The sequence below is a fragment of the Asterias amurensis genome, chromosome 19 (genome assembly GCF_032118995.1).
Source record: "Asterias amurensis chromosome 19, ASM3211899v1".
Taxonomy (NCBI): Eukaryota; Metazoa; Echinodermata; class Asteroidea; order Forcipulatida; family Asteriidae; genus Asterias; species Asterias amurensis.
Window position 1 is genome coordinate 9,105,982 of NC_092666.1, and position 10,266 is coordinate 9,116,247.

Sequence of the window (10,266 nt, forward strand, 5' to 3'; positions counted from 1 at the left end):
TCAAATTAACATCTGTTAACCTTGATCTTGTTTTTTTAGACTGAGTTGCAGAATCAGCTTGAGAATAAATCAAATTCCTCTGACTACGGGCTGCAGAGTCAACTTCAAGAATTGACACAGAGACTGGACAACGTCAGCATGGCAGAGGTAAGATAGTATGGGAGTAAGGTGGCAAGGGGGTACATTGTGTATAGGGGAATGTTTCCAATTTTCAAAATTCCTCTTCATTTTGGGGAGTATGTTTTGTTTGTTTGTTTGTTTGTTTGTTTGTTTGTTTGTTTGTTTGTTTGTTTGTTTGTTTGTTTGTTTGTTTGTTTGTTTGTTTGTTTGTTTGTTTGTTTGTTTGTTTGTTTGTTTGTTTGTTTGTTTGTTTGTTTGTTTGTTTGTTTGTTTGTTTGTTTGTTTGTTTGTTTGTTTGTTTGTTTGTTTGTTTGTTTGTTTGTTTGTTTGTTTGTTTGTTTGTTTGTTTGTTTGTTTGTTTGTTTGTTTGTTTGTTTGTTTGTTTGTTTGTTTGTTTGTTTGTTTGTTTGTTTGTTTGTTTGTTTGTTTGTTTGTTTGTTTGTTTGTTTGTTTGTTTGTTTGTTTGTTTGTTTGTTTGTTTGTTTGTTTGTTTGTTTGTTTGTTTGTTTGTTTGTTTGTTTGTTTGTTTGTTTGTTTGTTTGTTTGTTTGTTTGTTTGTTTGTTTGTTTGTTTGTTTGTTTGTTTGTTTGTTTGTTTGTTTGTTTGTTTGTCTGTCTGTCTGTCTGTTTGTTTGTCTGTCTGTTTGTTTGTTTGTTTGTTTGTTTGATTGTTGTTTAGATGATTTTCCCATTAAGGGAACTCGTCAAACTCCCACAAGGGGATATACATGTAAGCACCAAGCTGGCAACAGCCAATCTCTCTCATACAAACAGAGGTTTAATGGCTATGATTATGGACTGCACAAATCAAGAAACTGTGATTCAGTAACTAGACGGCATTACTTATTCTAGTCATTGTGAAATCAGCAGTTAGCCTGGTAGGATTCGAACCCACAACCTTGTAAAGTCCTGCAGTCTAACCTGCAGTCTGAACAACTATGACCACTTTGTTTGGCATGTAGAAAAAAAGGAAAGTTTAAACTTTTGTTTTGATTTCAGGTGAATCTAGCGGCTCATATAACATCTCAAGACGGTCAGCTTACAACGCTTGAAGAACGAATGCACAGTGACACTACGCTTCCATTTAAAGAGGTACATATGTAGGTTGCATTTTGGACACTTGAGCCCTTGAGCAAGGCACTTAACTTTACTTGCTTTGTAAACAAATTTGGGAAGGTAGTGCATGCTGCTCTACCAACCAGGCTCCTAGTGGATGATACACATGCCTACATCCTTACAGGTTGTGGAGGATGTATCCCTGTTTCAGCCCCAGGAGTAGTTGGTGGCAATAAGCCCCTGGTGGCAGTTGATCAAGTCGACTACCCAAATGGAGTTGATGGCGATGTTTAGAGCTTGTTTAGCTGGGATGTTGTCAGCCAGGCGAGCGTCACGACCGAAGAAGGCGGAGCGACGGCGTTGAATTAGATGGTTGATGGGGGGCAGACATGTTCTTTGGGTGACCTCATTGTCAAGCGTAACCCTCACCTTGAAATGGCTCTCCAGCCTTGTGTGTTGGTCGAAACTTCATTAACAAAAAAATGTTTAATGCAGGGAACGATTTCATCCAGCAATTTCATTAGCAAACTATTTTGACTGAAAAGATTTTGTGCCCAATGAATGTTTGTTACCAGCAAATGATGATTTTTTGAGTAGCCACTGATACATCTTGGGTAGTGGATGTAGCAGTATGCCATTAGCAGACTGACTCAAGTCTATTTTTTACATCCCACAATGCATTGTACCACCTTATAACATGGCCGCCCGCATGTAACAGTTGATTCTCATAATCTGGAATAAAGCTCGACTTGTAACCTCTAACATACAAAGTTGTATCTTCTTACATGGTGTCAGAAGTGGGATTCGAACCTGCTATTACAAGGGAAAATGATCACTGAAATGGGTTAAAAAGTACCAGATAGAATTGTTATTGTTATTTGTTTGTATTTCTTTGCAGGGCTCAGATGATTTGCAGACAATGCGAAGCGCCCTCAGGAGTTTGAGATCCAACATGAGTAGCCATGACCCCAATCACCATTCCTTAGACTCATTAGAACAGGTACAAAGTTTATTCTATGTGTTGTTATAAGTACTTTCCTTTTTAGGCATAAGTCAGAGTTAGTTTAAAGATCTTCTGTGGACCATATAACCTGAGTGTTCCAGGGCCAACTAGATAAGACCACCAAACTCAAGCTCTGGTGTTTCTGATCAGCAGAGTGTGGGTTTGAGTCCCAGTCGTGACACGTACAGTGTATGTCCTCAAGCAAGACACTTAAAGATGCTATGTCAGATTTTTTGCCCCAAACATTAAAAAATAGATTTTTTTGAGTGAATGGTATTTCAAAGAGTATCACCCGCTCTAACGAAAAACAAGTTAAGCTTTTACTTTTAATGGTCAGTAACCATGACAAAAAATTAAAACGTTTCTTATAAAACACATAAGAATTGGTCACGTGATATATTGTCGGGATTTTGAGCACTTTATTTCACTGATACTAATAATTGGCGGAATTTTTCGAGCAATGGCTCAAATGAAAGCTTTAACTTTCTCGACTCCCATCAAAATACCTCACTGTTGAATTTTGAATCAAAATGTTTGGGTCAAATCAACCAAAAATCTGACACAGTATCTTTAACCATTATTGCTGCCTCCTTCATATTTGATGTAAAGTCGTTGGTCCCGTGTGTTGTGTAATCCACTTCAAAGAGCCCAGTGCACTTATCCAAAAGAGAACGGGTAGAAATTATGACAACAATAATTGACAAACATTCCGCCATGACCAGTGTAGTATTCTCCCAAATGGGTTTTATTTCTTAGAACATTGAAACTTATTGGCTTTTTCCGTTCTTTGTTTGCAGGGTATATGTTCATTAATGGACCATTTAGCTACATCACAACACCACGGTATACGCAAAGACAGTGATACCGTAAGTAAAGAGTGGAAAGTTACTCATCTCATTCATTTGTTAACTACCTCAGGCATGATATTGTTCCTACATTTGTCTGATATCTGATTTTGTTTTACCCTTGGGAAAAAAAATCAGAAATATTGTGATGAAATTGCCTGAAAAGTCTATTAAAGCCTACACTACATTTTATGCGATCAAGCAAAATGAGTCAACAACTCAGGTCATTTATTTTAATTTTTTCACTTGAAAAAAGCCAAATCCATAATTGAATGCTATTAAGACCCCATGTTGATACCACTTTTGGTTTTGAACGTTGTAAAAGAAGAAACACCAAGAGATGTGAGAGAATGAAACTGAGACAAAATGCGTTTAAGTTAAGTTAATTAAAAGTTGAGTTAATTTTTTAATACAGCATACATTTGTTTGAACATTGGCATAAAAATCTTTGATGATGTACTGCAGAAATGAAGCGAGTTTTGATGCTGAATATTAAGAAATAACTTTTCAACTCAAACCATTATGAATATTTTAAGAGTTTGAACCCACAACCTTTTGATTAAATGGTGTTTGAAGCTTTGCATGGTGTGGAGAATAAGAGTAAATATAAATATTAATAGTAAACTTGCGGGTACAACCATGGGTAAAATCTCTTTTGAAGGAGTGGTGGCTCTGAAAAGAGCCGGTTTGGTCTCGACGTTTCGAATGGTATACTCTGCTCGTCTTCAGGAGAAACGAGCAGAGTATACTGTTCGAAACGTCAAGACCAAACCGGCTCTTTTCAGAGCCACCACTCCTTCAGAAGGGTTTTTACCCATGGTTGTACCCGCAAGTTTACTATTAATATTTATATTTATAGTTGTTCTTTTGATTAAAAGTCTAAATCATGACATATTTTTAATTGCTTTCTATTTTCAGAGTTCAACTGAGAGTTTATCAAGACACTACTCAACAGACAGTAACTCACAAGAACTCAACCATCGCTCATCTCATCAACACTCAAACTGTAAGTTTCTCAACGCGTAGCCCAAAGTTTTGCCAACCGAGTTTGGAAAACTATGGAAAAGCCAGAAAAAACAGATACATGTAGCTACAGTTTGTAACATTGTTTACACAAATAATTTATTGTTGTTATTAATGTTATCTTATTGTTTCTCCTGACAGACGGTAAATCGAGAGGTTCATCAATGTCATCTACTAACAGTAATCCAGCAGCATGTACAAAGGTTTTATACTTCACAGAGAGAACGGTAACGCCGTTCATGAACTCCATTCCTAAAAGGTAACTCTTAGGGACATGGCTGAACAAAAAAATGATAGTACCTTAACTTCATTCCTTAGATTAAGTATAGTTCATCCTTGCTACGGTTGCAAAGCAAATGTTAAAGCCACATGGCTCGTTTTTGCAGTGAATGTTTTACAGGAGTTGAACACAGCTCAACTGTTGCGAAGTAAATGTTGCGAAAATTTGTATCGCATTCGCAGGAAGTATGAAACGGGCTTCACTCATAGGGATGGGGCTTGGCTCAAAATGCTAGTTCTGTAACTCTATTCCTAAAATGTAACTCTTATGGGCAGGGCTTGACTTAAAGGAACACGTTACCTTGGATCGGTCGAGTTGGTCTTTGAAAAGCGTTTGTATTCATTTGTTTTAAAATGCATATGATTAGAAAGATATTTTAAAAGTAGAATGTAATGATCCATACAAGTATCACTCAAAATTGCGTGGTTTTCCTTTTACCTCGATGACAAACACAGTCGGCCATTTATGAGAGTCAAATTTTTGACTCCCCAAAATAATATTCTTTTAATTTCCTAGACTTGGTGAAGTAACGTTACATGACTTCAAACAGATCTTCGATCGTGAGGGTGACTACCGGTATCACTTCAAGGCCTTAGATCCTGAGTTTGGAACAATCAAAGAAGAGGTAAGTACATGTAGACTGTTTGTGGTTTTAACCCTACTCTGGTTGCTTTGTATATAATTATTTTTCCCGACGCAAATTTAACATCTACTAAATCGTTTGCAGTACCCGCTGCTAAAACATAGGATTCGAACTGCCTCTAGTTGCCGGGCAACCTCGGTAGTCTAGTTGGTAAGACAACTACTCTAGAATTGCAAGGGTCATGGGTTTGAATCCCAACAGAGTATTATGCCTGTGATTTTTTGTTTCACACAAACCGGGAAAGTACCGAGTATACAGTTCTATTACACATCAGTGTATTGGGTAAAAACCAAGTTGAATATTCTTTATCCCCGATGCAAATTTAACATCTACGACATATATTTTTCTGTTGTGTGTCTTACGGTAACTTTCGTTAGGATCGTGAACCTGGTCGGTCTCTGCAACTTTCTCAGGAACAAGGTCGCACCATTTTGCAGTCACTTGGACATCCCATTTCATCACAGGTCCCAATGAATTACCTTAGCTATCTTGTCATGTCTTCCTTTGTACTCCATCTGGGCCATCTTTTTTTCTCGCTGACAATATGAAAGACAGTGTCCTCTGCCTTGTTACACATCCTGCATATTGGAGTGATGTTCGCTTTCTCTATCTTTGCCTTCATTACATTTGTCCTCAGGAGCTGGTCTTGTACCCCAGTAATCAAGCCCTCGGTTTCCATCTTCAACTCTCCGCTCTTTAGCCAATTCCAGGACTTGTTTTTAACTGTTGGTGTTTGTGATTTATTTTTTATATAGAAATAGGGAAATTTAGCCTTAATATATTATTTGCATTATCATGTCTGTTATTATAAGAATTTTTAAAACTATCTCAGTTGCTATAAGACGTTTCTATTTCATTGTATACATTTGTTCAATTTGTTGCCGGTTCATTTTTGTATTACCACAGGTAGTTGATGATGATGCCATCCTCCCTGGTTGGGAAGGCAAGATTGTAGGCTGGGTGGAGCAGGACAACGGCTAGCCCAGGGGGAGGTTGCATACTAAAAGGCACAGCCTATACAACAGAATTTGCTTCATTATTTCCAAGGTTATTTGTGTCTTTGTTTAAAGCTACATTTTTACGGAAGTCTCTTAACTTTTTATGGAAGTCTCTGAAAGTTTGTACATTTAATTCACGTTTTTTTCTTTTTAAACTGAAATTTTGTTCGTGCAACATTTTAAAAAAAGATGTCAGTGATGAATAATTTCTGCGCTAGGTGGTGCTTGGCTCAAATTTCAATAAACTGCTAAGTGAGAAACTATTGCTAAATAGATTTAGTAAGGTACCAGGCTCAAGCAATATACACAGCATGTTGGATGGTAACCAAATAAATAAGCGTCAGAAACCATAACCACGCTGATCGTCAACGGAAAAGTTTTAAACACCCCTCTTCCACCCGTAAAATGTAACTAAATACTTTAAAATTTCTTGACGTCCGTAATCATTTTTTAATTGCAATATGATGATGAAATTACTAATTGTCAACCCACCAACTTGATATTTTATTCAACGGTTTATTGAGGGAATAAAAGGGTAGTGACAAAATCTTAAACTGCCGTTTAAAACCGGCAGGGTCGTGGCCATGCGATAAAGGCCCAAGCTCTGTTGGTGTGGTGCAATTGTACGATGAGACAGTTTTCGGTTATGCATTTGTGCGAGTAGTATGCATCTAAACGTATTAGAAAACAACCGGTTATAAACAGCTCCAGCTGGTCATTATCGACTGTTTAAACACCCCCATGTGAATCGCTCTCCAACAATAGGAATGGCGAAACTGTCTGAAATATTTATGAACCAAAAAATAATGCATAGAACAACCACCGAACCAGCAATAATTACCACAAGCAATTTTTCCAAAGGTGCCACTTAGATAGTTCAACTGTAATTAGGTGAGGTTCGCCGTAGCACTATGTGTAATGCAACAATTGGAAATGGACTTCTCAGCCGCAGCTGCAGCTTCAAGAGAGAGGACAACCCCCCGGGCGCAGTCCATCGTCAGTATTGACGGACGGATGCCTACTGTGTGTAAACCTTTTTTGAGTAGTGTTGGCTCTCAAAAGAACCAACCCTAGGAGCTTGAAGGAAAATGTTTGCTTTCTGAGGAGAAAAAAACTCCTTGCTGAGGTTAGCAATTCAAAGTGGAAAAGGCCTGGGCCAAATTTCATGAAACTGTTTATAGCAGAAAATACTGCTTAACAAATTTCTTTGCTGAGCGAAAAATGAGTGGGGCACCAGTCACAAAGTAAACTTAATGGAATATTGGCTGGTAAACTGCTTTTGCTTAGCAAGATTGTCCTGTGCTTAGAAGGTTTTTGTGCTCACAAGCTTTATGAAATTGGGGCCAGTAGATTTTCCCTCCAAGTCACAGAGAAATTCATCCAGTACTAAAAGTTTACCAAATCTGTTATTTCGTTACTTCAGTTACATCTAACTTAAAAAAAAAAAAATCTGCAATTCTGTCTGTTGCTCAATTTCTGAAAACAAATATTGTAAACATTTTCTTCTGGAAATACCATTCCAATGTAAAAGGAATTTACTATTTATAAAATTTTATCACAAGACTCGGGAAATAAAGAAAGTACCTTTTTTAAAAGTCTGTAAATTTACAAGTCTGTAAATTTTGTCGGAAATGAGGCTGATTTATGAAAGTTTTTTATCGTTGAATGTTATTTAAATCTATCATACTGCTGTTGATTATGATACAAAAGGAAAACTCATTATACTAATTAATTTGTGAATGATTGTCGGATATGGTTTGAGTTCATCATGATCAAGTGTTTAAAAGGAACATTACAGAATTGACAAAAAATTGTGAAAATCACAGATTTACATAAAATTTGCAGTCTGATATAATGATGATAGTATGAAAAATCCCCTAAAATATTTCTGTCGGAAATGTCATATTTGATGACAAATAAATAAAACTAATTTCGCGTTTGGAGTTTATCGCTCAGTGAGCGTTTTATTCATTTTTTTTTTTATTTTTCATCATTATCATGCAAAATGTGTTGGGTTTTTAACTTCCTTCTCGAGACCCAGATGGCCGATCGATCTCAAAATTCTATAGGTTTGTCAGTTTATGGCGGATTACATAAAGTGCCAATACTGCCAGCAACTTTCTTGTTAGCAAAAACCAATTCTGTAATATTCCTTTAAGGTTAAAACGGTGCCTACTACAAGGCAAGAAAGCCCAACTCCAATTTTTATTATTTTCTGTTTCAAAGTTTCAAAAGAGTGCTAATAATATTATTAATAAAATGAGAGACGTGTAATGCGCGCATATCCACTCTGCTGAGTGTTCAAGGCGCAGTAAAACCAAAATCAAACAAAAGAAAAAAGACACAACTTTGAGCAAATTCGAGTGTGCGCACCATGTTTACTAAAGGTAACAATTGGTTGACTACTGTGGTCGACCATTTGGACCCAGCCTCATGACCATGGTTCCTTCACTGGTCCTAAAAGCCTGTTCTCATGCAAACATTGGTTTACTAGTTTACTAGTTTGGTCAACCATTTGGGACCAGCCTCGAACCTATGGTTTCTTCACTGGTCCCAATAGCCTGTTCCATGCTATTACGTGTAAAGCGAAGAGGAGAACCAGTGACACTATAGCGGAAACACAGGGAGGTTTGAATACGTTGGTACCGATGGTTGACCAGACTTCCAAGCGAGTCTTTGGAGTCAGTGCATCACTGAGCATGTACATTGCTGCAACCTCGTTCCCAGGGGTGATCGATTTTGCTGCGCCATTTTTTCCCAACATGCCTTGCTCGATCATAACCCCTGGAAGTGTGACTTCAAAATATCAAAATAATATATGGGATATTAAATCAGTCCTGTGGTTGATTTGTTCTGTGTTGGGCGTTAGTCGCGCACGGTCTGGATGCACTGTGTGTAATAAAAGTCATAAACTTGCCTTGGCGTTCAGTGTTGCGTGCGTCTTTATACGCATGCGTTTCGGTGTATAGAACTTTTTGAAGATGCACAGTATTTCATATTTTGCCCGTATATGATAGCCAATCAAAGACACAGAGTTTCCCTCCCAGGGGTTGGAGACGTACGCAGAGCTAGCGTGATACGGCGCGCTGCCCATGGTAGCGAGGTTGTCATTGCTGGTCAGTAGTCGACTTAGTGTACGCATATGAACTTGCTCTAAATTACATGTAGTCCTTAAAAAACTGGTAATTGCAGAGCCCAGTAATTGAGCATTGTGCAAACAAGATATTATAATAGTTTTCATTGTGTTGTTTGAGTACTATTTTTATCTAGTGTGTACAAACTTATTCTTTAACTATAGTGTGGCCCAATTGTATAATCGGCCGAATTATAGTTTGGCCCTGACCAACTGCAGTCTGACCAACCGCAGTTGGGCCTGACCAACTGCAGTTTGGCTGACCAACTGCAGTTTGGCTGACCAACTGCAGTTGGGCCTTCCTTAATGTAGTTGGCCATGCCAAGCTGCAGTTAAGCTCGGACCAACTGTAGTTGGGCCCGAACAACTGCAGTTGGGCTCTGACCAACTATAGTTGGGCTGATTCTATAGTTGGGGTGGAACAAGTTTTCCTAAATGTGTGCCTGTGTGTGACCCGTGGAGTACTCGCTCCGTATCTTGTACAGTTCTAAACAAAAAGACAAGATTATGAATAAATTATGTAAATGCATCAGTTAAATCCAGGTGTTTGGTTTCTTTTCTTGTGATAATTGAACTTGGACACAGGAGATAGGCTATTGGCGGCGCCCATGCCAGAACCCACGTACATGTGTACGCGTGGGATTATATATCTATTCTCTCATCGAAATCGCACGCACAATGACGCACTCTGGGTTCTATTTCTATGAAGTTTTCCTAACAGCGCCCCCTATCCTTCGATAGTGTAGTGAAAACACCCCCTTTTCACTATAATAGTGGTACAATTGATTGTTCAGTGCTCAGCTTCCTCCCTGTGGAGGATGTGGACTAGTCCAGGTCAGTGACTGTTGAGATTGACAGTTTGTTTCTTTTCAATTTGTGTTCCTTTATCAAACTTCACATTAAGGATTCTGCTACTTTTTTAAGGGTTTGAAGATAATGATAGTGGAAAGCTTCCCTTCAAATATTACTTACTGAGGTGCTGTAGTTTTTGAGAAATCAGTTAGCATGTAAAAATGTATTAACCAGTTATGATATTATACCATAGCATACCATGATAACTGGTTAATACGTTTTTACATGCTAAAACTGAGACAAAAATTATTTTCGTGACATTGTTTTACTCATTTCTCAAAAACTTCCACACCTCAGTATATAATATTTTAAGG

At 37.9% G+C, this 10,266-nt stretch overlaps 1 protein-coding gene across 7 annotated transcripts in view; it reads left to right on the forward strand.

Moving 5' to 3' along the window:
* The window catches only part of LOC139951287 (dixin-like), an 81,476-nt gene extending 71,633 nt beyond the window's left edge, over positions 1 to 9,843 (forward strand). For 3 of the 7 annotated variants that reach the window (XM_071950095.1, XM_071950096.1, XM_071950094.1), the window contains 8 exons: positions 40 to 147; positions 1,119 to 1,211; positions 2,074 to 2,175; positions 2,976 to 3,044; positions 3,942 to 4,029; positions 4,188 to 4,305; positions 4,843 to 4,951; positions 5,876 to 9,843. In XM_071950095.1, coding sequence (XP_071806196.1) covers positions 40 to 147; positions 1,119 to 1,211; positions 2,074 to 2,175; positions 2,976 to 3,044; positions 3,942 to 4,029; positions 4,188 to 4,305; positions 4,843 to 4,951; positions 5,876 to 5,950 — 762 coding nt within the window. In that variant the 3' untranslated portion in view covers positions 5,951 to 9,843. The remainder of the gene's footprint in view (positions 1 to 39; positions 148 to 1,118; positions 1,212 to 2,073; positions 2,176 to 2,975; positions 3,045 to 3,941; positions 4,030 to 4,187; positions 4,306 to 4,842; positions 4,952 to 5,875) is intronic. The other 4 variants (XM_071950100.1, XM_071950099.1, XM_071950101.1 and 1 more) reach the window with 2 other exon arrangements.
* The last annotated feature ends 423 nt before the right edge of the window (positions 9,844 to 10,266 follow it).